At 44.6% G+C, this 27,256-nt stretch overlaps 1 protein-coding gene across 1 annotated transcript in view; it reads left to right on the top strand.

Moving 5' to 3' along the window:
* LOC126284763 (uncharacterized) overlaps window positions 1-27,256 on the top strand; it is a 75,768-nt gene that overhangs the window by 18,032 nt on the left and 30,480 nt on the right. Inside the window, exon 2 of the mRNA XM_049983923.1 lies at window positions 4,968-5,078. Coding sequence (XP_049839880.1) covers window positions 4,968-5,078 — 111 coding nt within the window. The remainder of the gene's footprint in view (window positions 1-4,967; window positions 5,079-27,256) is intronic.

Here is a 27,256-nt window from a genome sequence, read left to right as displayed (position 1 = left end):
ACTCTGGTTATTATGATGACGGCACTGTGTGAGATCATATGATTCAATGAAATTAAATTTCTTTCCAATTAGAGGTTAATAGTTGATGCCGAATGATAGGGATCTCGGGATTGTTAGCAGGAAGTTAAAGAAGGAGAAAAGATAGTTAACACTGGATGACGTAGCTGAACTGGTGAAGCATTCCTTAAAAAATGATAACTTTTGTTCAAATGAAAGTGGATTAATTTATCGACTACAGTTACCGATGGCCCACATTCTATAAAATAGCCTGCTTGAGCGTGCGTTGATTTGTACGGTAAAGTCGTTCATAGATACCTGAAAAGGATTCTCACAATACCATGAGCTGTACAAACTTTGGAGCTCTTCTCTTCAGAGAAAGTCACCTTATCTTTACTGCCTACATATAACAACAAAAGGGATGACATTGAGAAATATTTAGATTGTATCCCTCAACGCAAGGTATAGTGTTAGAATTTAGTCGCATCATGGCGAACAACAACGGCATCTCGTGTTGTAGATGAAGATGACTGAGTAATGCAACCCTGCAAAATGTCTAGTAGTATTCAGAAAAAAAAACTAAACTCCGTCCTAACAGGCGTCGGAAGGCCCAACGGTACCGACCGGCCGCCGTTTCTTCCGCAGCCCACCGACAACACTAGCTGCGGATAGGGAGAAGCATGTGGTCAGCACACCGCTCTCCCGGCCATTTGTCAGTTTACGAGACCGGAGCCGCTACTTCTCAGTCTAATATAAGGCTGACTCTGGCTGTTGAGACACTAGTCCCACTGTTATTTATTTCTCGTTCGATCTGTTGCATACATTTTACAAAGAACAGATAAGATTAATATAAATCACAATATACGTTTGGAACATACAATGTGGAAACAAATTATATCAGTTATTACATTACAATTATGTCAGGGAAACTACATTATTACATTAAATAGAACAAAAATCACATAAATTGAAGACAATTAATTACACAGTAACATTAAGATTGTGGAGCCATTTCCTGGCGTTGTCCGTTAACTTGTGGAGCGACATCAGAGAGCCGTCTCTGAAACAATGAATGTTACAAACCAGAAGATGGTCCATTGTTTGTACCTCGCCACAGTCACAAAACGAATCGTATATATAGCCGCATTTGGTTGTTTGCTGTCTGCATCGTCCAACTCCAGTGCGAAGCCTGTTTAGAGCCGACCAGTGTCTCCTGTTGAGATTGAAGCCTTCAAAACTTTTGGTTGGGTCGTGGATTAGGTGATGGTTTTCCACGACGCCTCTTATCAGACCCTGCCATACATTCTTCCATTCAGCATCGAGACACACTGTGCCCAATGTTCTGCTCCAGACGATAGCTTTCCTGGACTTGAGTCTCGTGGGTCCTTCCTTGTCGGCATGTATGTGTAGTCTTGGGTTCGCTTCAGTTTTTTCTACTATGTCCTGGGTTGCTTTCTCTCTACTTACGGAAGCAGGAGCGATGATTGCCAGCACCGGAAGCCAATCAACGGTGATTGGCCTGAGAGTGCCGGTGACGGTTCTCAGAGTGGCATTTAGTTGTGCATCGACTTTTTTTGGCGTGCGGGCTTCTGCTCCAGACTGGGGCACAGCATTCTGCAGCGCTATACACCAGTGCAGCAGTTCGTAGAGTGGCAGCATCACAGCCCCAAGTGGTGCCTACCAGTCTGTTGAGCAGACTATTTCTCGTCTTTACCTTTTGGGCAGTATCAGTTAGGTGTTGTCTGAAAGTCATGCTCCGATCTAGCTTAATACCGCGACACTTTGGGAAATTCTCGTGGCTGACAGCTTTACCATTTATAACCAGGCGCAGTTCCCTTCTCGCTTCCTTGTTGTTTAGATCCATGACTGTGCTTACTGTTTTCGTCACATTGATTTTTAGATGTCATGTGTCATAGTATTTTTTCAGTGTAGCTAGGTCTTCATTTAGTGCTGATTCCAGGTTTTCAAACGAGTTACTTTGCGCTGTAATAGCTAAATCATCTGCGTAGGTATATTTAAGTGAGTGTAGATCAGGCAAATCTGCTATATATGTTGAAAAGCTAGGGAGCTAAGACTGATCCTTGCGGAAGACCATTTTTTGGGATATGGTACTTGCTGGTTTCATTATTTAATTTGACCCTGAACTTCTTTTCGCTCAGCATGTTGTTCATGAGCTTCAACATTGTTTTGAATTTGACTATCTTTGAAAGTTTTGACATGAGACCATTTAGCCATACAGTGTCGTACGCTGATGTCAGGTCAATGAGGACCATCCCTGTTTTCTTCTTTTCCTGAAAGCCTCGTTCATTGTGTGCCAGCACCTGGTCGCAGCAGCTTCTTCCTTGTCTAAAACGTGCATGCTCCACTGGTAGTTGTTCCTCCTGTACTGGTTTAAGTCTTTCCAACAGTATCCTTTCATATAGTTTGTAGTTTATGCACAGTAATGAGATCGGCCTGAAGTTCCCTGCGTCATTTCCACTCTTCCCTGGTTTAAGTATGGCAATGATTTTGGCTGTTTTCCATTCTCTGGGGATTTCGCAGGTTTCCATTATTCTCGTGAATAGTTTGCATAGCCATTTCACCGCTTTTGGTCCAAGATTTTTCAAAAATTCAGGGAGGATGTTGTCTGGTCCAGCTGCCTTCCCTGCCCCTGTGTGTTGGGTGCCGTCCTCACCGCTTCTTCTTGGACTGCTGCCGTGAACATGTCGGCTTTTTCTTCACATTCCTGTAGTGCCACAAAAAGTGAAGTCCACTGTGACACAAGGAGGTAAATGGCTGTCTCATACAATTTCCGGGGCTGCGATCTTAATCAGTTCCGCATGCGCAGCTGGGCGTCGTCGTCCATGAAGAATCGTTTGCCCCAGACCAAAAATGGCATAATCACAGGCTGCTCGCGTCGGTTGAGACCCAATGACAGTTGGCAGAATATGGAATCGGTGGGTTCACCTTGTGGATGACATCGGGCGTTCACTGAGGCTCTTGCGGATGATGCTGTGGTGTATCGACAGGTTGTAACAATGGAAAATTGTACTGAAATGCAGGAGGATCTGAAGCGAATTGACGCATGGTGCAGGGAATGGCAATTGAATATCAATGTAGACAAGTGTAATGTGCTGCGAATACAAGAGAAAGAAAGATCCTTTATCGTTTAGCTACAATATAGCAGGTGAGCAACTGGAAGCAGTTAATTCCATAAATTATCTGGGAGTATGCATTAGGAGTGATTTAAAATGGAATGATCATATAAAGTTTATCGTCGGTAAAGCAGATGCCAGACAGATTCATTGGAAGAATCCAAAGGAAATGCAATCCGAAAACAAAGGAAGTAGGTTATAGTACTCTTGTTCGCCCACTGCTTGAGTACTGCTCAGCAGTGTGGGATCCGTACCAGATAGGATTGATAGAAGAGATAGAGAAGATCCAATGGAGATCAGCGCGCTTCGTTACAGTAGTAATCGCGAAAGCTTTACGGAGATGATAGATAAACTCCAGTGGAAGACTGTGCAGGAGAGACGCTCAGTAGCTCGGTACGAGCTTTTGTTGAAGTTTAGAGAACATACCTTCACCGAAGAGTCTAGCAGTATATTGCTCCCTCCTACGTATATCTCGCGAAGAGACCATGAGGATAAAATCAGAGAGATTAGAGCCCACACAGAGGCATACCGACAATCCTTCTTTCCATGAACGATACGAGACTGGAATAGAAGGGAGAACCGATAGAGGTACTCAGGGTACCCTCCGCCACACACTTGGATGTAGATGTTGGTGTAGGAGTGTAATACGGAACGCCGTGCAGGATCCCAACGGCCTCGTATTACTAGCAGTCCAGATGACAGGCATCTTATCCGCATGGCTGTAACGGATCGTGCAGCCACGTCTCGATCCCTGAGTCAGCAGATAGGGACGTTTGCAAGACAACAGCCATCTGCACGAACAGTTCGACGACGTTTGCCGCAGCATGGATAATCAGCTCAGAGACCATGGCTGCGGTTACCGTTGACGCTGCATCACAGACAGGACCGCCTGCGATGGTATACACAACGACGAACCTGGGGGGCACGAATGGCAAAACGCCATTTTTTCGCATGAATCCATGTCCTGTTTACAGCATCATGATGGTCGCATCCGTGTTTGGCGACATCGCAGTGAACGCACATTATAAGCGTGCATTCGTCATCACGATACTGGCGTATTACCCGGTGTGATGCTATGGGGTGCCATTGGTTACACGTCTCGGTCATCTCTTGTTCGCATTGACGGCACTTTGAACAGTGGACGTTACATTTCAGATGTGTTACGATCCGTGTCTTTACCCTTCATCCGATCCCTGTGAAACTCTAAATTTCAGCAGAATAATACACGACCGTATGTTGCAGGTCCTGTACTGGCCTTTCTGGATACAGAAAATGTTCAACTGCTGGCCTGGCCAGCACATTCTCCAGATCTCTCACCAATTGACAACGGCTGGTCAATGGTGGCCGAGCAACTGGCTCGTCACAATACGCCAGTCACTACTCTCGATGAACTGTGGTATCGTGTTGAAGGTGCATGGGCATCTGTACCTGTACACGCCATGCAAGCTCTGTTTCACTCAATGCCCAGGCCGTTATTACGGCCAGAGGTCGTTGTTCTGGGTACTGATTTCTCAGGGTCTACGCACCCAAACTGCGTGAAAATGTAATCACATGTCAGTTCTAGTATAATATATTTGTCCAACGAATACCCGTTTATCATCTGCATTTCTTCTTGTTGTAGCAGTTTTGATGGCCAGTAGTGTATATATCAAGGAAAATTATCTACATAAAGAAACCAGAAATGCATGTCAGGATATAAATTTCATTAATTCGGTTTTATTTAGTTTTTTGTCTCTAATTGGTGCTAGGAAATGTGGACACGTTGCCCTTCTGCAGTGCGCGGTTCTAGAGACGGGCAGCTAGCTATGTAGCGCTGGCGTTTGTTTGTGTGTTCAGGTGGAAGCGGCTGTCGGACCAGCGGCTGGCGGAGCTGCAGACTCTCGTGGCGCTGCAGGCGATGGGTCACAGTGTACCCGTGGGCGCCGGCGTCGTGGATCCCAGAGCCGTGTGAGTGCCGCGCCGCCTGTATACCTGGAACCGATACTTTGCTGAAATATTCAATGTTTCACGAGGAATAGTAAGCATCTTAGGAGACTGTAGTACAGACTAATAAAAGAAAAATTCCATATAACATGTGTTCGACTGTTACTGGTTACAGAGGTACAGCCGTCACAATACAACCCAAAGGAATACTCAGTTGAGAATGAGATTTTCAGTCTGCAGCGGAGTGTGTGCTGATATGAAATTCTCTGGCAGATTAAAACTGTGTGCCCGACCGAGACTCGAATTCGGGACGTTTGCCTTTCCCAGGCAAGTGCTCTGCCAACTGAGCTGCCCAAGCACGACTCACGGCCCGTCCTCACAGCTTTACTTCTACCAGTACCTCGTCTCCTACTTTCCAAACTTCACATAAGCTCTCCTGTGAACCCCGCAGAACTAGCACTCCTGTGATGTTTAGAGGAAGGGGCGTGAGTCGTGCTTGGGTAGCTCAGATGGTAGAGCACTTGCCCGCGAAACGCAAAGGTCCCGAGTTCGAGTCTTGCTCCGGCCCACAGTTTTAATCTGCCAGGAACTTTCGAAAACTCAGTGTCGTAGAGTTGTGTACGACTTCCTACACAACGGTAAGCATTGGTGGGCTACAAAGTTGTGTGGCAATCGTCGTTGTACACAAGCTGGACAGGAGCAGAATAATTGTAATACCCCACCAGTTGCTTGTCCGATTTTTCCGTGTGTTCGCCCCTGACAAACAACTTGCAGAGAAATTGGGACTGAAACTATACCCAAAAATGGATAACGCTACATTTAAATGTAGGCCGGTCATCCCTAATTAATCTTGACGGAAAATCACACCTATTTTTACTTCCAAATATGAACACATACACAAAATAAAATAGAGCAAAAGGGTGAATTCAGGATCAACTACTGAAAGTAAAGGCTCTACTGAATCACAATAATTTTATTGTAACCTTCAGATCAATGCTGAATAAAACATAATTAACAATTTACAAATTATCCTCTTAACTGGCATTGGCAGTAACTGTGTTAAAATGGGTCCAAAACGCTCGAAAGTACTGTGAAAACTCTATGGAAACAGCAATTGCAACTGATCCAACTATTTAACGTTACTCCTAACACAGGCCGAAGCGGGAGCGATCTCGCCGTAATATTCCTGTTGTAGCGGCGGTCTCTGACGGCGACGGCGCAGCCGCGCGATCGGCGTGTGGCGTCTCGGAATGTACAATCCTACACTATTCGAACACCAGACTGCTGTCCGTAAACTTCTCTAATTGAGACAATGTTCCCATCAGCAATGAGCTGGCGCGGCTAACGTCCACTCAGAACGAAAGACCAAGAGGGGAGACGACTTGCCTAACGTCCTCTCAGTACGAGAGCCCAGAATGGAAGACCTCTACCGAGACTCCAGCAAGATCGCTCTTCACCTTTATTTTCTCACCTCAACTCTTACCGAGCGAATCACATCAGTAGGAGCTCTCAAAATACCCAGTTTGCCAGTGCCGACCAATGTACGACCTGGGAATAGAACTCTCTTCCACCATTCTTTTATTTCTACAAAATTTCACAAGCAAGCTCCGCCCTCGCCAGATTGGGAAGAACCACAGCTGTGGGCAATAACACGTTTACTGGGAGTTTTCTCCCAAGAGGCGACTCGAGATTTTCCTGGCAAGATTCCCCGTCGTAACGAAAACAGATTCGTGCATTGAAAGTTTGTTATTCGGAACCTCTGGCCTGCCCCAGTTGAGTTACTCGGAGCCGTAAAATTAGTGGGACATAGGCGAGATCACGCACAGGAAAGCCCGTCCAGCTATCCATTGCTCTGTTTTGGTAGACACTTTAACACCTGCAGCCGCGCATCCCTCAGAGGTTGGCGACCGCTGTGGCCTCTCTAACAGGATTACAGAAATCCCCCAGTTCACCATTCATACCGTCAGGCTGTGGCAAAGTCTTATAATTACAAAATCGCGGAATTCTCACATGCCGACGCCTTTCCACATAGATTTCCTACACCGTAATTTAGAGTATTACTCCAACAAAACCTAAAGTGTCACGTTAAATTGACTTATGTAAGGTGCAAAGCCGTTGCCACCTTACATAATCATTAAACGAGTTAACACAGTAAATATGAGATTTACTTAACTTGTCTATCTCCAAGTGTGCAAAGACTCATTACAAATAATGCAGCACAAAGAGTGCAGGTCTCAATGTCAACAAGTAAGAGGTACTACTAAGCGAAGCACAAAAGGTGGGGACGGCCGGCGTGGCCGAGCGGTTCTAGGCGCTATATTCTGGAACCGCGCGACCGCTACTGTCGCAGGCTCGAATCCTGACTCGGGCATGGGTGTGTGTGATGTCCTTAGGTTTAAGTGGTTCTAAGTTCTAGGGGACTGATGACCTCAGCAGTTAAGTCCCATAGTGCTCAGAGACATTTATGAACAAAAGGTGGCGTCGGAGTCGCGACTAGGTCGCGTCTGTTTAGCGTCAAGTAGCAAAGTGGCTCCGAGTGTGGGTGGCCTGTGTGGCTGCTGCTGGTCATTGTACGAGGGCTATCCACAGAGTACATTACGTTTTGGAATTAAAAATAAATAAAGTATTGGAATTTTTTTTATTATATACAGATGAAAGCCACACTTAAATACTACTTTTCTACATAGTTGCCATTTATATTAAGGCACTTATCGTAGCGATAGACGAGCTTGGAAATTCCTTCATCGTAAAATAATCCACAACTTGAACTTCAAAACAAAAATGTCAATCCATAAATAAACCTATAACAATAAACTTTTCTATGTAACCAAATGTATCTCTGTAACCAATAAAAAATGCATCACGTGTTACGTGTAATCTTTCATTTGAATTAGTCTATAGTACCATTTCCTAAAATAGTTACTCGTCCTCGTGAAATGCTCTGCATAGGCATCATTGTTCTAAGAGCTAAGGGACATTATAAGAAATCATTCTTCCACCTTGTTTGATACTGTCCTGAATCTTTTCTTTATCTCCTACTATCCTTTTAGTCCGTATTTAACTACTACTCTCAATATCTTCTAACAGTAATATGTTTTGAACGTTTTACTCTCTACTCTGCTTTTCTTATCTTGTGCTAAGCTTTCCTCTCTACTTTTCTACTACACGTCCCTGAAGCAGGGACTCATGAAACCATTACCCAAGAAGAAATCTGCAAAACAACTTCCCGACTCCAGACCCATTTACATTCTACCTGCATTATCCAGGGTTTTAGAATGATAGTCTAACATAAAATAACCTTGTAAACGTATACCAGTCGAGTTTTCGTAAAAATCGCAACATTAGGACCACTGAAACAATCTATGAACGAACAACAGCTGCAATTACGCACTTTTTTGGATTTCAGCGATGCTTTCACCACTGTCGATTTTGACGTTCTAATTGCTAAACTCACAAGTCAATATTTTTCTTGTAGTGCTGTGCAAAGGTTCCACTCGCACCTTACATCTCGCCATCAGTATATAATGATTGAAAATAAAAGGTCGCAATATAGAGATGTCATATCAGAGGTTCCACAAGGTTCAGTATTCAGACCATAACTTTTCTCATTATACGTTAATGATGTGTATTTTATCCTCTCCTACTGCAGAATCACCTACACGCTCACGACCTCCAGTTCTAACTAAATGAAAGTCCGTCAAATCAGCCATACATTATGTAAATGCTGATTTACTTGCGTTATCTGTGTGAGCGCGGAGAAAGCAAACTTACTCGCTCCCAAAAGACTTATTACCAGTTCAGAGAACGTTCTCCACTCTCACTTCTGAACGACACAGACATAACCTTTTGCTCTTCTGCAAAGAATTTCGGGTTAATCCTGGACAATCACTTAGACTGCATTGATAATACAACTTTAATTTGTATGAAGACTCAACATCACTTTGTTCACTACAGAAATATAAAAAAGTATTTGCTTTCGAAATTAGGAAGAAACTAGGAGAGTCATTTATACTGCTCGGACTTGAGTATGATGATGCTATTGTCCAAGAAGTTCTGTACGAAAGCTGACGCAGGCTAGAATGTCGATGAATGCTTGTGTGCAATATAGTTGTGATGTACGCTATTTCGACCTTATCAGCGCTGCCTACGAACCGTTACCATGGCTCCGTGCCGATAAGCGTAGAGACTATCATACGCTACGTTTGCTCTATCGTCTTCTCAACCATTGCCCTCTCTTTTATTTAGAATCAGCTCTTACACTACTATCTGAACAATGTAAAATCCCCTCTGTACCATCACGTAACACTGCCATGTTCTCTAAATCATTTTCTGTGTCAGGAATCCGACTTTGAAACAAATATTCCTCAAAAAATAGGAGAAATTAAATTCCTTCAAAACTTCAAAACACGGTTAATGACTACCTTCTGCCACAACAGCCATCTCTCCAATATACTGGTCTGCTGCTTAGATTTGTCAATCCGCCCTCCCCACAGATCTTCCTTCACACATGTTGACAGAGTTCTTTATGTAAATTCTATTCTCTCCTAATAGCCGCTGTCACTGTCATTCGAATCTCCTCTTTCTTTCTCCCTTCCGCTTCTATAATACTGAACATGTATTCAGAGGTGTTAAACTAATCTGTATCATTCTTAATGCCTACTGCTGTTGTTATCATGGTTATTATTAGTGTTATCTATTATTTTCATTAGCGTTATTATTGTCACTTTTTATTTTTGCTACTACTACTACTACTACTATTATTATTGTTTATGTGAATGTTTGTGCAATATCTTTTGTGTTGTTCCTTGCCAGATGTAATGTAGCTGGGCCAAATAAGCCATGAATAAATCACTAAATAATACTTTGATAGTCACAAACAAACCCAACGAAAGCGGTAGGTGCGGGCGGCCAAGATTTCAACTCGCACCCAGTGCCTTGGCACGTATGCCCGCTGCACATTTCCACCACTATCATGCCACGTTACCGAATGTGACGAATGTGACGAACGTGACGAATGTAAATGGCAGTGCAGTCTCACTACATAAGACTTGGTTTTACATTTCACATTTCGGACATAGAAGACAGTGAAAGAAGTATTCAATGTTATTTAATTATTTTTGGCGTGTAGAAGACATAATATAATTTTTATCAGGTTCAAACCGTCGGCATAGGACAGATGCAGACAATGTCGCAGACTATGGCACTTGAGTTGCCACGTAGTCATCACTTATTTAATTTCATAATCGAAAAAAGATCTTTCTCATAAATATGTCGATCGAAATAGTGCAACACGTTTGCAGCCTCATTATGGAGACGTGAAAACTAAAAGTAATGCAGAAGCCCTGGCAATTTTCAATGTAAAAGAGTTTGACATTAAAACCATCAGTTCCATCTGCACATGTGTGGCGCGCTTTCACCTGAAAAGGCGAACGGTTTCGAAAACAGACTGAAAACAGATGTAAGACTGATAATGTCCTCGTAACGTTTAGGGAACCACCGTTGTAATTCTTTAAACGTAGTGTTTTGTTTTAACTGCAGTGAGATTAGGGAACTGGATTTGTTTGTCAGAATGCGTCGCTTCTATAATGCGGTTTCTCAAGATCGAAGAACACATCTACAAGCTGCTGTCTGTGAAGAAAGGATTGTTGGATTTCCTTCTCTAGCAGGATGTTGTTTCCAAAGGTTGAACGATACCTTCGAAAACCACACTGGGAGCGACTAAGTAGGTCCAGCGATTCTAGGACCCAAATCAGTTGACCATGTGTTCTCGTGTCTTTCCTATACATCTAGTGAGGGCTATTTTGCGATAACTATCGGCCAACATGTGGCCTTTCCCTAGTTTTGGAAGGGACACTAACCTCCACGAGTCAGAAAAGTCCCCGGTCAACCGAGTCGCATTAAAAAGGGACAAGAGTATTCTCTTTGTGTCCTGGTGCTGTAACATGCTGTATGGGATTCGATCCTTACCTGGGGCAGTATCCTTGACGCGAGACAGAGTACACAAAATCTCTCACATGGAGAAAGGGCGATTGTAATCTTCGTTGTCGGTGGAATTAAAATTTCAACCAGCTCTCTCCACCAATGCTCGATGGCGGCGGAAAGCTGGATGTCGATTTCCATTGGCAGTGATCGAACCACAGTAATCCGGTGTGGTATTCGCTATGTTTCCACGTGTAGATTGTAGATACCCCTGCCGAAATACAGCAGTTACAGATCGTCTGGAACATTTGCCAAATATCCTTTGTATGGCTTCCCATACCTTTGAAGAGTTAGCGGAACGATTGATCGAGCCCAGAAACACTTGACTTGTTTTCACTGATTTTCTATCGCGCCTTTTCGCTCACGATTCAGAAAGAGGTTCATAGCACAAGGCTGACGTTTGAATCGTCACAGGGCCATACGTCTCTCCCTGCCGGTGGAGCGACACTCATCGTTGCACCGTGGGACATGCCGCCTCCGAGGTCGGTTTGAAGACTTGGGGATGGACGCATCAGCCATCCAGTGACCCATCCAGTCCTGGACCCTACCTAGACGTTCAAAAACAGTCTCCAGTCCGCTCTGCTTAACATACACCATGTCGCTTTCCTTTCAGGGACAGCTCTATCTGACAGGTGAATCCAGATAGGGGAGTGGCAACTGGAATCCAAGACAGCGACCACTTTCCAGTGTGCAGCATCGACAAGGGCTGGAGAACAGAAAGCAAAGTCTATGGCCGAGAAGACCCCATGACAGTAAAAAATTGTGTACTATCACCATCATTAAAATAGGCATAACTCCTGTGACATAGTAAGGCATTCCACAACCCCACCCCTGGGGCATGTTGATGAAGATCCACATAGCACATTGTGAGCATTAAAATCTTCTACAAGTAGGAAGGGTGGAGGGAGTTGTGAAATCAGTTAAGAAAGACCGACCCTATCCCGAATTTCGTTGGGCGGCAGAAACACACTACATATTGTAAGGACAAATGGAATATGCACCGTGAGAACAGCTACCTGAATAGCTGCATTGAGGGAGAGAGAAGTGGAGTATTACGTGTCATTCACAAAGATATCCCCTCCATCTTTAGCCCTGTCTCCACCACAGTCATCTTCCCAATGAGGGCTGTATCACTGAGCATAGGGATGTTTAAAGTGCCTTTCCTGTGGACGCAGACAAAGAGGCTTCTCCTGTTCCAAATGTCTCAGCTCCTCCATTTGTGTTCTGTACTCGTTCATGTTCCACTGAAGCACAGAAGCCATTTGTCTGCGGGGGGATTTATGTTTCCCTTTTGCTGAAGCCGCTTCAGAAGGCGGCAACTGGAATCCAAGTCAGCGACCACTTTCCAGTGTGCAACATCGACAAGGGCTGGAGAACAGAAAGCAAAGTCTATGGCTGAGAAGACCCCATGACAGTCCAAAAGTGTGCCTCGAGTAGACTCAAGGATTCATCGAAGCAAAGTTCTAAGTCCATAGCCGTGTCGTCATCCTCTAAGTGTTCCTGGACCTGACGATCCATATGCTTCGATTCTGCCCTCTTGATAGTACACTTAACCTTAGTCTTCCGCTTCAGATTCGACGACGCTGAGGTATGCTGTGCCGTCCCAATGTGCATCACTTGCCCTGACAACGTTATAGCAACACCAGGAGAGGAAGCAGTGGTCACTGTTGGAGTCCACGTGAAGACAGCAATATTAGGAGCGAAGTAGTGTTCACCGTTGGAGTTTGGATGGAGACAGCAACAACATGAAATGAAGCAGTGCTGACTATAGGAGTGAGCGTGGTAACAGCAACAGTTTCATCGGAACTATCGCAGCCACAGATGTCCTTGCAAAAACATTTCTTGGTATGAGGGTCCACAGGTGACGTCTGGGTGGCAACATTCATAGGGTTTCTTCGAGAGTACTGAAGCAAATGATGTGAGAGGCTTTGGGTTTGAAGCGATTTGCACATCATTTTCGCTCCAGCTATATACACGTTTAGTCGCCTTTAACTCTTGGATTCTCTTTTCCTCCTTGTACACCATACACTCTCCGCTCCAAGCTGGATGTAGACCTGAACAATTGACATAAAGGGCAGGGAAGGTGTATGTAGTTCCATCAACATGGGTGTTCATACCACACTGTACCACATGTAACTCGTCCGTTACACATGGGAGTCGTGTGCTAGAATTTCTGGCACATGAAACACTTCATAGGGTTGGGGAAGTATGGTATGGCTTTATTAAAAACCCAGCCTTAATATGATCCAGCAAAGCCGGCAAACTGAACGTCAGTGTAAATGAGCCTGATTTTCATCCACACGATGCATTAATTGCCTCACCTCGGTGACCCCTTGGTGAGGCCATTCCTCCTGTTGCTCTGCAGTGTCCATGTGCATGACGTCACTGCATGCGATCACTGCTTGACTGTAGTTAAGGGCGCGGTGCTGTTCAGCTGCAGTACGATACCCAAAATTTTGGACTTCAAAAGGTTGTTAACTCACTGTGATCTGGCTGTTTCGAACAGCAATGTGCCGTTACACAGATGTTTAACAGATCTGAGACTGAAGCCGAAACATGAGGGAGATTTCTCGCGAGGTCTGTCTCCTGTCTCGCTTTGAAGGATGATTGTCAGTAGTACCTAACAGATAACAAAAATTTTCGGGAGGAAGTTCATTGAAAGTCGTGTATTTTTTTATTTTATTTATTTAATTATTGTTCCGTGGGACCAAATTAAGGAGAAGTCTCCATGGTCATGGAACGAGTCAATACATGAAATTATAACACGATATTAGAAACAGATAAAATGAAATATAAAAAAACATTCAGGTGACAAGTCGTAAGTTTAAATAAAGAAAATCAACAATGTAACACTGGAATTAGCTTAATTTTTTAGCTCCTCCAGGAGCTCCTCGACAGAATAGAAGGAGTGAGCCATGAGGAAACTCTTCAGTTTAGACTTAAAAGAGTTTGGGCTACTGCTAAGATTTTTGAGTTCTTGTGGTAGCTTATTGAAAATGGATGCAGCAGAATACTGCACTCCTTTCTGCACAAGAGTCAATGAAGTCCATTCCACATGCAGATTGGATATCTGCCTAATATTAACTGAGTGAAAGCTGGTAACTCTTGGGAATAGGCTAATATTGCTAACAACAAACGACATTAAAGAAAATATATACTGTGAGGGAAATGTCAGAATTCCCAGACTATTGAATAGGGGTCGACAAGAGGTTCTCGAACTTACACCACATATAGCTCTAACAGCCCGTTTTTGAGCCAAAAATACCCTTTTTGAATCAGAAGAATTACCCCAAAAAATAATACCATACGACATAAGCGTTTGAAAATATGCGAAGTAGACTACTTTTCCTGTTGAAGTGTCACTTATTTCAGATACTGTTCCAATGGTAAATAAAGCAGCATTTAGTTTCTGAACAAGATCCTGGACATGGGCTTTCCACAACACCTTACTATCTATCCGAACGCCTAGGAACTTGAACTGTTCCGTCTAGCTTATAATACGCCCATTCTGTCCGATCAAAATATCGGTTCTTGTTGAATTGTGAGTTAGAAACTGTAAAAACTGAGTCTTAATGTAATTTAGCACCAAATTATTTTCCACAAGCCACGAACTTATTTCATGAACTACATTACCTGATAATGTTTCAATATTACACACAAGATCCTTCACTACCAAACTGGTGTCATCAGCAAACAGCAATATTTTTGAATCACCTGTAATACTAGAAGGCATATCATTTATATAAATAAGAAACAGCAGTGGCCCCAGCACCGACCCTTGGAGAAAGCCCCACTTAACAGTGCCCCATTGGGACTGAACATCACTACCACTCTCAATATTGCGAAGAATTACCTTCTGCTTTATGTTCTTAAAGTAAGAGGGGAACCAATTGTAAGCTACTCCCCTTACTCCATGATGGTCCAACTTCTGCAGTAATATTTTGTGGTCAACACAGTAAAAAGCCTTCGTTAAATCAAAGAAAACACCTAGCGTTCGCAACCTTTTATTTAATCCGTCCAAAACCTCACAGAGAAAAGAGAATATAGCATTTTTAGTTGTTAAACCATTTCTAAAACCAAACTGAACATTTGACAGCAAATTATGTGAATTTAAGTGCTCCAGTAACCTTGTATATCCAACCTTCTCGATAACTTTAGCAAACACCGATTGCATAAAATAGGTCTATAATTGTCAATATTATCCCTGTCTCCCTTTTTATAAAGTGGCTCCACTACCGAGTACTTTAATCGGTCAGGAAACCGACCACTCCTAAAGGAAAAGTTACAGATATGGCTAAGTACTGGGCTAACATAATATAACAATACTTCAGTATTCTGCTAGATACCCAGTCATATCCATGAGAGTTCTTGGTCTTTAGTGATTTAATTATTAACTCAATCTCCCTCTTGTCAATATCATAGAGGAGCATTTCAGGTAACAGTCTCGGAACACTTTTTTCTAAGAGCGCTATGTGATTCCCGGTTGGGACTAGGTTTCCATTTAGTTCACCTGCTATATTCAGAAAGTGATTATTAAATACTGTACATATATGCGACTTATCAGTAACACGGACATTCCCACTACGCACTGATTCTATATCCTCGATTTGTCTCTGCAGACTAGCCACTTCCTTTACAATTGAACATATGGTTTTAATTTTATCCTGAGACTTAGCTATTCTATCTGCATACCACATACTTTTTGCCTTCCTAATAACAGTTTAAAGCACCTTACAATACTGTTTGTAATGGCCTCCTGCATTTAGATTCTGACTATTTCTAACGTTTTGATATAATTTCCACTTTGTTCTACAAGATGTTCTCCCTCTAGTCAACCACCCACGCTGTCTGTTTATGGTAGTACCCTGTTTTGAACGTTCTAACGAAAAGCAACTTTCAAAGAGAAAAGCATTATATTTATCATGTGCTGTACCAGCGCTATAAACATCTTGCCACTCTTGTTCCTTGATAAGGTTTACAAAGGTCTCTACAGCAACTGGATCAGCTTTCCTAAACAGCTGATGACTATATTTAACACGTTTTGCAGCACAAAAATCTTTTAGAGCTAAAATTTGTACATCATGATCTGGAAGGCCATTCACCTTTTAGCTAACAGAATGCCCTTCTAGTAATGAGGAATGAACAAAAATGTTGTCTATGGTTGCTCTACTGTTCCCTAGCACTCTCGTTGAAAGGATACGGTTGCATAAGATTATATGAATTAAGGAGGTCTACTACCATCCATTTCCTTGCACAATCACTTATACAATTAATATTAAAGTCACCACATATAACTAACTTTTTGTATTTCATATAAAGTGAACCAAGAACCTTCTCTAGCTTTAGCAAAAATGTTGTGAAATCGGAGTCTGGGGATGTATAAATAACAACAGTTACAAGTTTAGCTCCATTAAATTTAATCACACCTGCACAACATTCAAACATCTTTTCAGTGCAGTACTTTGAAACATCAATTGACTCAAATGGGATGCCGTTTTCACATACATGACTACTCCCCCACACCGCAAAGAGCTCCTAGAAAAGCTGTCAGCCAACCTGTATCCTGGTAAAGGAAGCCTCTGAATTATCTCCTGATGTAAGAAGTGTTTAGATATACCAATAACTTTAGAGTCAGCATCTACACTCCTGGAAATTGAAATAAGAACACCGTGAATTCATTGTCCCAGGAAGGAGAAACTTTATTGACACATTCCTGGGGTCAGATTCATCACATGATCACACTGACAGAACCACAGGCACATAGACACAGGCAACAGAGCATGCACAATGTCGGCACTAGTACACTGTATATCCACCTTTCGCACCAATGCAGGCTGCTATTCTCCCATGGAGACGATCGTAGAGATGCTGGATGTAGTCCTGTGGAACGGCTTGCCATGCCATTTCCACCTGGCGCCTCAGTTGGACCAGCGTTCGTGCTGGACGTGCAGACCGCGTGAGACGACGCTTCATCCAGTCCCAAACATGCTCAATGGGGGACAGATCCGGAGATCTTGCTGGCCAGGGTAGTTGACTTACACCTTCTAGAGCACGTTGGGTGGCACGGGATACATGCGGACGTGCATTGTCCTGTTGGAACAGCAAGTTCCCTTGCCGGTCTAGGAATGGTAGAACGATGGGTTCGATGACGGTTTGGATGTACCGTGCACTATTCAGTGTCCCCTCGACGATCACCAGAGGTGTACGGCCAGTGTAGGAGATCGCTCCCTCACCATGATGTCGGGTGTTGGCCCTGTGTGCCTTGGTCGTATGCAGTCCTGATAGTGGCGCTCACCTGCACGGCGCCAAACACGCATACGACCATCATTGGCACCAAGGCAGAAGCGACTCTCATCGCTGAAGACGACACGTCTCCATTCGTCCCTCCATTCACGCCTGTCGCGACACCACTGGAGGCGGGCTGCACGATGTTGGGGCGTGAGCGGAAGACGGCCTAACGGTGTGCGGGACCGTAGCCCAGCTTCATGGAGACGGTCCTCGCCGATACCCCAGGAGCAACAGTGTCCCTAATTTGCTGGGAAGTGGCGGTGCGGTCCCTTACGGCACTGCGTAGGATCCTACGGTCTTGGATTGCATCCGTTCGTCGCTGCGGCCCGGTCCCAGGTCGACGGGCACGTGCACCTTCCACCGACCACTGGCGACAACATCGATGTACTGTGGAGACCTCACGCCCCACGTGTTGAGCAATTCGGCGGTACGTCCACCCGGCCTCCCGCATGCCCACTATACGCCCTCGGTCAAAGTCCGTCAACTGCACATACGGTTCACGTCCACGCTGTCGCGGCATGCTACCAGTGTTAAAGACTGCGATGGAGCTCCGTATGCCACGGCAAACTGGCTGACACTGACGGCGGCGGTGCACAAATGCTGCGCAGCTAGCGCCATTTGACGGCCAACACCGCGGTTCCGGTTCCTGGTGTGTCCGCTGTGCCGTGCGTGTGATCATTGCTTGTACAGCACTCTCGCAGTGTCCGGAGCAAGTATGGTGGGTCTGACACACTGGTGTCAATGTGTTCTTTTTTCCATTTGCAGGAGTGTATAAGCAATTCACTAACTTTATTTCTAATAGCTTGTATATTCTGATGAAATATACTAATTCCCTCATTACTCGGATACCTAAGCTTTGTCAAAAGTGGTTCCTTTGTCGGCGAGACTTCTCTTAAGCAGGAATACCTATCAGCTGAATTCAATCTAAAAAAGGTGCAGCTCTAACTCCCACAACTGCAGAAATTTTGCCATGAGTGATCCCACCATCCCCCACCTATGCTTTGCTAACCTCCTCTTCTCATGCCATAGCGATCCCACCATCAGCTGGGGAAACGAACAGTCCGCCCAGACAAAGCATGACTGAGTAAGCCTTATATAACTAAGGTGCGGCAGGTTCACCAGAGGTTGCCCGCTAATGACTGTTCCATCTCAACAGGTACGTATCTCATTGGCACGCAGGATATCGTAGGACTGGTAGTTTTTTTATAGACATTTTTACTATCCTAGCGACCTGGGCGGTCAAAGCAAGATCCCTATTGCCTGTGGTACACGACGTTCCACCGTCTCACCGGACAGTGTTCGCTGAAGCATGCCCAGAGGTTCACGATTTACCAGTCCCTAGCACAGGAACCCCGGGGTCGTCAGATCCCTTAACCAGCAAACAAATGCTGAGCTACTGAGGGAGATTTCAATTGGACCCCACATTATAAGTTTCGTCCTGATTTAAGGGAATTGGTTCAATACGTTTGCGTGATGTGTGGGAGCATAAATATCCCACATTGATTAGATACACGTTTCTTACGGCCACTTATAGTAGTATCGACAAGTTTTATTTGATTATGTTATAGTATTTATATGGTTGACGTTATCACCATTTCATATTCTGTCTATTGTGCTGTGGCTGCTTTTGTAAACCTTGAACGGGAACCTCCGAAAATGTTCAGGGCTCAATGAATGGTGAAATGTTCAGGGCTCAATGGATGGTGATCTTCCCCCATCTCACGGATAGCGGGCTGGATGATAGGGGCCGGCGCCGTGTGAGAACGTTGGCCTTTCACTGTTGGATTGGTGCACAGATCAGTCCTTAGTATCATACTCTGCTGCTCGAGGAAGGGACTTCAGGAAAACTTACGACGTTTGTTACTTTCTTTCGCATCAATTATATAAAGAGGCGGGTAATACTCCCCTCCGGATCCAAGACGTTCAGCGAATTAAAGCTAAGCTGCTGCAGCTCAAGAGGTATCAGATGGAGGGTTTACAGCTCGGTTGCTGGTTGGATGGAAACTGGCATCACTGTGTGGCCTGCTTCTCCACCAGTCCCGACGTCGTCACTCCTTCATTGCGCCCCTCACAGTTGCTGCAGGCCCTCAACTGATTGAACAAGGTGATGATGTTAGCGCTCTCCACCAATACCATACGTAATTATGTGCTGTTGATTACATTGTGAGCCCCTCTCCTTACGATGCTCGTGGAGCCCTGTGTGGGAGGATCATGAATGCTCAGAATGTTGACTTTCTGGCAGTCCTTCAGGTAGATGAGGTGTTTACTCAGAAGACCTGCGTCTTCCTCCCTCAAATCACCTGGTCTGGATAGTCTCTCTAACCAGTTTTTTGCCCACTTTGGGGCCCTCTTGGGTGGTACGTTTACGACGATGTTAAACGAGGTTACGTAAGGGAGAACTATGCCTGTAGACTTTAGTATTAATACCGAAACAACAAGGCCGTGTCTCTGGATTCTTTTCGTCCTTTCACGTTGCTTAATTTTGACTATAAAACTGTAGCGACGGCAATCAGTAGCAGGTTATGTTCTCCGTTGGCGAATGTGACAGGCGAACATATAGAGTTGTCATTCTGGTCGCTCAATTGTGACTCCAGTATCGGAGAACTGAGATGTGATTTCAGCTTCTGCAGGAACTTGTGCCCACTGCGCTCTGCTTTCCTAGATGTTAACAAGGCATGTGACCACGTTTCTCATAGTTATTTTACCTGTGCGTTGCAGGTAATCGATTTCACCCTGAGGCTCGTGTAGTTCTCTCCCACATAAGGCATCGTCGCAAAGACACTTGCCGATGGTCAGCTGACGCGATCAGTCGGTGTGTGCCCTAGGGCACCCCGCTTTCCTTACTTGTCCCGTCTCTGAAACTACTGCTTTGCCGTCTCCCATTGCAGTTACGGAGAATGAGTCTTTCTGGCGCAACCCTTACTGTTCAGTCGTATCCAGACGTGGTGGTCCTTCTCCGTCGTAGTGAGTTTCCAATGTAAAATTATTGTTGAGTTCCTGACGTGGGTAAAAATAAAATTCTCACACTAGCGAGCTTCGATGACGTTGCTGCCCGTGGGCTACTGCTGTAGGCTGGCGTACGCCATTGGGTGCCATCGTTGATTGTTACCCTCTTAAAATGGCGACACCTAACTGAAAAATTGACAATGTCTACGGGGGCACACTGGAACACGACTGGCTCCATGTTACAGTTCTCCAAGACGTTAGCATCTTGGATGCATATGTCTTGTGTAAGTTATTTTACATTGCCGGGTTGGTACCTATCCCTGCGATGATGGAAAAAAAAAATTCCGCTCTTGTCTGGGCGGTTTTTATGGAGACGTTACACATTTAGGTTGCGCTATGCGATCACGACGCGAGAAAGACTTACTATCTTACGGGGGTTTCCCTCCAGTTTATACATTCGGTACACGGTTTTGATTATTATCCAGGAATCATATAATTTCAAGACTTGCTATTCTGACATGTGCGCCCATCAAGTCCTGCTCTACCTGTTAATATTGGTCGCCTTGATTTTAAACTACGACACGTTAGAGAATCTTACCTTGGCGTGGGCTGTTCGGGTTCCGATGTACTGCAGCGGCCAGTACCTTCGAGCTGGTCTCTGCTAGTTCGCTCGGAAAGGATTGTCTGTCCCACTCACATAGAACTGCTGTCCTCTGGAAGACAGTGTGGAACAGTATTAGTTTCCCGTTTCTTTCCATGACAGTGGTGTCTTCTTTGTACAGAGCGGTAAATAATTTGATCCCCAATGACGACCGGTCGCATCGGACTGAATCGGCAACACAGACAAATGTAGCAGTAAATTTTCAGAGTGTTCGGAATAAAGTTCCTGAATTTACTAACCTCGAGGAAGCGTGTGGAGCGCAAATTATTCTCGGGACCTGGACCTGGCTGAACCTTGTGATAGGAACTTCTGAAATATTTAGTGAGGGTTGGAACGTGTATCGAAAGACACCGTATGAGGTGGTGTCTTCATTGCAGTTGACAAAAATATTGTGTCTACTGAGGTCGAAGTAGAGTGTGATTGTGAAGTTATCTCGACACGTTTAACAGGGCTAGAAGAAATAAAGTTAATTGTTGGATGGAAGAATTATGGGCAAATTTTAAACACGGATAAATCACGCATTGGAGGAATATGTGACGAAAACATGAATTACAAACGGAAAAGACCCACCTTGGTTTAACAGTGCAATTCGGAGAATTGTACTCGCAGTACAAGAACGATCGGGAGAATGAGGACAGGCAAAAGTTAGAGATTCGTGTTGCTGTAAAAAGAGCAATGCGCGAAGCATACAACCACTACCACCGTCATACCTTAGCAAAAGATCTTGCTGAAAACCCAAGGAAATTCTAGTCTTACGTAAAATTGGTAAGCGGGTCGAAGGCTACCATCCAGTCACTCACTGATCAGTCTGCCCTGGCAACGGCAGACGGCAAAACGAAAGCTGAAATTTTAAATTTAGCATTTGAGAAATCTTTCACGCAGGAGGATCGTACAGATTCCCGTATGGAGGACGTAGTGATAGACATCCCTGGGGTTGTGAAGCAGCTGAATGGGTTGAAAATAAATAAATCGCCAGGTCCTGATGGGATTCCAATTCGGCTTTACAGAGGGTACTGTACTGCATTGGCTACTTACTAAGCTTGCATTAATCGCGAATCTCTTGCGCAACGTAAAGTACCAAGTGACTTGAAAAAAGCGCAGATGACGCCTGTATATAAGAAGGGTAAAAGGACGAATCCTCAAAATTACAGACCACTATTCTTAGCGTCGGTTTGTTGCAGGATTCTCGAACATATTCTCAGTTCGAATATAATGAATTTCCCTGAGACAGAGAAGTTGCTGTCCATGCATCAGCACACCTTTAGAAAGCACCGCTCCTGCGAAACGCAAGTCCCCCTTTTTTCACATGATATTTTGCGAACAATGGATGAAGGGTATCAGACGGATGCCATATTCCGAGACTTCCGCAAAGCGTTTGACTCGGTGCCCCACTGCAGACTCCTAACTAAGGTACGAGCATATGGGATTGGTTCCCAAATATGTTAGCGGCTCGAAGACTTCTTAAGTAATAGAACCAAGTACGTTGTCCTCGATGGTGAGTGTTCATCGGAGGTGAGGGTATCATCTAGAGCGCCCCAGGGAAGTGTGGTAGGTCCGCTGTTGTTTTCTATCTACACAAATGATCTTTGGATAGGGTAGATAACAATGTGCGGCTGTTTGCTGATGATGCTGTGGCGTACGGGAAGGTGTCGTCGTTGAGTGACTGTAGGAGGATACAAGCTGACTTGGACAGGATTTGTGATTGGTGCAAAGAATGGCAGCTAAATCTAAATATAAATAAACGTAAATTAACGCAGATGAATAGGAAAAAGAATCCCGTAATGTTTGAATACTCCATCAGTAGTGTAGCGCTTGACACAGTCACGTCGATTAAATATTTGGGCGTAACATTGCGCCGGCCGCGGTGGCCGTGCGGTTATAGGTGCTTCAGTCCGAAATCGCGTGACTGCTACGGTCGCAGGTTCGAATCCTGCCTCGGGCATGGGTGTGTGTGATGTCCTTAGGTTTAAGTAGTTCTAAGTTCTAGGGGACTGATGACCTCAGATGTTAAGTCCCATAGTGCTCAGAGCCATTTTTCGTGACATTGCAGAGGGATATGAAGTAGGACAAGTATGTAATGGCAGTTGTGGGGAAGGCGGATAGTCGTCTTCGCTTCATTGGTAGAATTTTGGGAAGATGTGGTTCATCTGTAAAGGAGGCCGCTTATAAAACACTAATACGACCTATTCTTGAGTACTGCTCGAGCGTTTGGGATCCCTTTCAGGTCGGTTTGAGGGAGGATATAGAAGCAATTCAGAGGCGGGCTGCTAGATTTGTTACTGGTAGGTCTGATCATCACACTAGTGTTACGAAAATTCTTCAGGAACTCGGATGGGAGTCTCTGGAGGAAAGAAGGCGTTCTTTTCGTTAATCGCCACTGAAGAAATTTAGAGAACCAACATTTGAGGCTGACTGCAGTACAATTTTACTGCCGCCAACTTATATTTCGCGGAAAGACCACAAAGATAAGATAAGAGAGATTAGGGCTCGTACAGAGGCATATAGGCAGTCATTTTTCGTCTTTCTGTTTGGGAGTGGAACAGGGAGAGAAGGTGCTAGTTGTGGTACGAGGTATCCTCCGCCACGCACCGTATGGTGGATTGCTGTGTATGTATGTAGATTTAGATGTAGATGTAGTAAACGTGCTCTTACAGACAGCATCCAGCATCGACTTACCTGCATTTGGTAAACTGGAACTGGCTCCGTAACACTTTGCTTTCCACACCAGGTCTGTTGACCCCGTCTGCACCACTGATATCATTCGGGGGCTTGTAACTTTATTTTTCATAAAACGAAAAACAATACAGTAACCTGGCTGCTCGGTTGTATTGTACATTCCGTGGTTTCTGGTGATGGGGAACCCTTACTTTGCGTTTACCAGTACATGCATTCCGCCCACTGGAGCAGCCAGCCGCTTTCAGGACTCTTGACAACATGCTCACCCCTACGTTTCATCGGCAGGGCATAGGCTGAGGTCAGGTGCGAGGCTTCTAATGCCATGCTCTGCAGCACAGCTGCATATGAACACTCATGTGAGAGATGACTTGACTTACAGTGCTGTCTGATGGGTAGTGGATACACAACGCTACAGATGTTCAGCATTAAACAATAAAATAAAATGAAAATAAATAAATGAAGTGTAGTGAGTAGAGTTTTGCGCTGGAGGGCTCCAGTTGGATAGTTCACTTACAGGTCTATGTACAATGTTTTTTATTTTATAATTTGCCTCTACAGAATAAACAAGGCAGCTTTGGCTCAAATAATAATAATATAATAATAATAATGGAAAGGACGGAAAAACGTCTGGTCAGAAGCCAATAAGTTGTAGGATCGAATATGGACAGTATAAATTTTTTTCTCTCTGCTTTTTAACCTAGCACAGAAAAGCGGTAAAATGTCTGGCTAGGAAACGAAGGGTTGTTGGATCGAACGCTACCTGGGTCACTTTTTCACTCTCTAGCTTTCGACAAAAGAAAAGGCGGTAAAGGGCGTGCCTAGAAACTGAGATGTTGCTAGATCGAATCTCGGTCGAACCACGAATTTTTCAGTCTTCGTTTTAACCTAGCCTTCACCTCTGAACAATGTGAGACGCCGCCAGCAACGACACGTGGTTCGGATTCCACGTTACTCTGTCAACTTTCACCACGTGGGCAACTGGCGTAGATTAAGGACTCGCAGGTCGCCGATGTCGTCTCCAACAGAAAAACTTGGTTACTGGTGCACACGAAATTATAGTAACAACAATAATAATAATAATATATATATATATACATACAATTAAGTTTGCACAGAACCCTCAGAGCACGAATCCTACTCGCAGTTGTCTGTTTTTTGTTTTTAATTAGGATTATCAGAAGCAATCAATTTACAATTCGTTTCCTTAGCTAAAAAAAATTATTCCTGTCTTAATCTACTAATATTTACCTCGAAACCAGCAGATGTGGATCAAGTGTTTGGTTCTGGGGAGGAGAAAGGGCGTTCATACTTTATTGTTTCTTTCCCCCTCCCCCCCCCCCCCCTCTCCCAATGTCAACCCACTTGTTGGCAAGATCGTTTCGAGTGTATTGGAAAACTTTCACTGCGAATCCTTTACACTCTGAGTTGGCTGGCAGCAGCATAGGCGCCGCTCTTCAGGCGAGAGACAAAGTACAGAACATGGAGACATTTAAAACAACATAAAGAGAAAAAATGGTGAGACAGAGATATAAAAAAAGGAGGTAACCTAATGGAATATAAAATACAAAAGGCAAGACTGTAAAAATGGAGATAAAAATCTAAAATAACCACACACTGTGACGATTAAAAAACATGAGGTAAAGTACAGCTGGAGCATAAAAGTGTTGACAGGTGAAATATCCGAAAAAAAATCACAGACGGAAACACTAGTACAAGTTCAGCACACGATAAAAGTCACAGCACTTGATGTCATTGTAGTACAGCACCATACACAACAATGACGTAGCACACTGATGACAAATAACAAACTGGAAGGATCTCCCAGCAGTATGGATACAAGGAAGGTGGAAAGAAAGGCAGGGGGGAAATGGGTGGTGTTAGAGGGGGGGGAGGGAGAGGAGGGGAAGGGGGGCGCGCTGAAGGGGGCCTGGGAGGGAAGACTGCGAGAGGGAAAGGGCCAAGGAGGGGATGCCCAGACTCAAGGGAGGGGAAGGACCAGAAACAGCTTCAAGGGGAGGAGGGGAGAAGAAAGGGGGGCTCTAGGAAGGGGGGAAACAAGGCCAGGCTACAGTTGGTAATAAGGGCCGAGATCCTGGCAAGATTCATCATCTGTGAGGGGGAGACGCTGAAAATTGCCCTCATGAAGGAGATGGAGGGTGTGGAGGAAGAGAGAGGGAGGAATACAGCGACAGAGGCGCAGCAATGGGATAGGGGTGGAGAGGAAGGAGGAATCCAGGGAGGGGGGGGGGGGAGAATCAAGCCTGTGGACAGTGTAAAGGGTGCAGAAATGTTCGAGGAAAAGGAGAAGCTGGGGGAAGGGGATAAGGTCACAGTGGAGTCATATGGGGGACGGAAGGTGCATACAGAAGGCGACTAACTCGTCTCGCAGTAGGATAAATGTGTAACAGTTATGTGAGTTACTTTTCAAATTATGAAGAGTTTAGGTTATGTTTTCGAACTGTCTTGTTTTCATTATGCTGTCCCTTATATGTATAAAGTACAGCAATATAAGAAAGTAATTTATTAACTAGGGGAAACTGAAAAAGAAATAAATCAAAGTTTTTGCGATATGGTATGAAGGGACAGGATTATAGGACATATATCAAGACATCAGGGAGTAACCTCCATCGTAGTAGAGGGAGCTGTAGATGGTAAAAATTGTAGGTGAAGACAGAGATTGTAACTTCCTATTATGCTTTCATGCGTAATTGTTCTCTGTTATGATAACTAAGCGTCACTGCCTAGCTAGAGTTTCACAAAGGATTACACGGGAAGGGTGAGGGAAACACGTGTCGTCACTTTCAGCTTCGAACAACAAACACTGGTGTTCAAAATTAGAGCAACAAACCACTATTTCCTCGCGCTGTGCTTAATTCGCGATACAATCATACAAACGGTCAACAGGTGTCCATGCGATCGTGTCCTGCACGAAAGACGGCATTCTGGTCTACATACAACCACGCCAGTGATAGTGTCACGGCAGCAATCAAACGGGGTGGTGTCCCACATCCACAATCGCTGTGTACACAGTCACAGACGGTGCAGTATGGCGCAGAGAAGAGCCCTACCAGCCTCTCTGAGGTTGAGGGCCGTGTGAAGAATGGGAGCAAGGCAGTCGGAAACTACTGAGGCCTGACTACAGCTACATCCACATCTACATGGTTACACTGCAATTTATACTTACGTGCCTGCCATAGGTTTCATCGAACCATTTTCATACTACTTCTCTACCATTCCACTCTCGAATGGCGCGTGGGAAAAAGGAACACCTAAATCTACATCTACATCTACATCCATACTCCGCAAGGCACCTGACGGTGTGTGGCGGAGGGTACCCTGAGTATCTCTAACGGTTCTCCCTTCTATTCCAGTCTCGTATTGTTCGTGGAAAGAAGGATTGTCGGTACGCTTCTGTGTGGGCTCTGATCTCTCTGATTTTATCCTCATGGTCTCTTCGCGAGATATAACGTAGAAGGGAGCAATATACTGCTTGACTCCTCAGTGAAGGTATGTTCTCAGAAACTTCAACAAAAGCCCGTGCCGAGCTACTGAGCGTCTCTCCTGCAGAGTCTTCCACTGGAGTTTATCTATCATCTCCGTAACGCTTTCGCGATTACTAAATGATCTTGTAACGAAGCGCGCTGCTCTCTGT

Source organism: Schistocerca gregaria, chromosome 8 (genome assembly GCF_023897955.1).
Source record: "Schistocerca gregaria isolate iqSchGreg1 chromosome 8, iqSchGreg1.2, whole genome shotgun sequence".
NCBI classification, from domain to species: Eukaryota; Metazoa; Arthropoda; class Insecta; order Orthoptera; family Acrididae; genus Schistocerca; species Schistocerca gregaria.
Note: the sequence above shows the minus strand (reverse complement) of the source record. Positions and strands in the feature narration are given on the sequence as shown.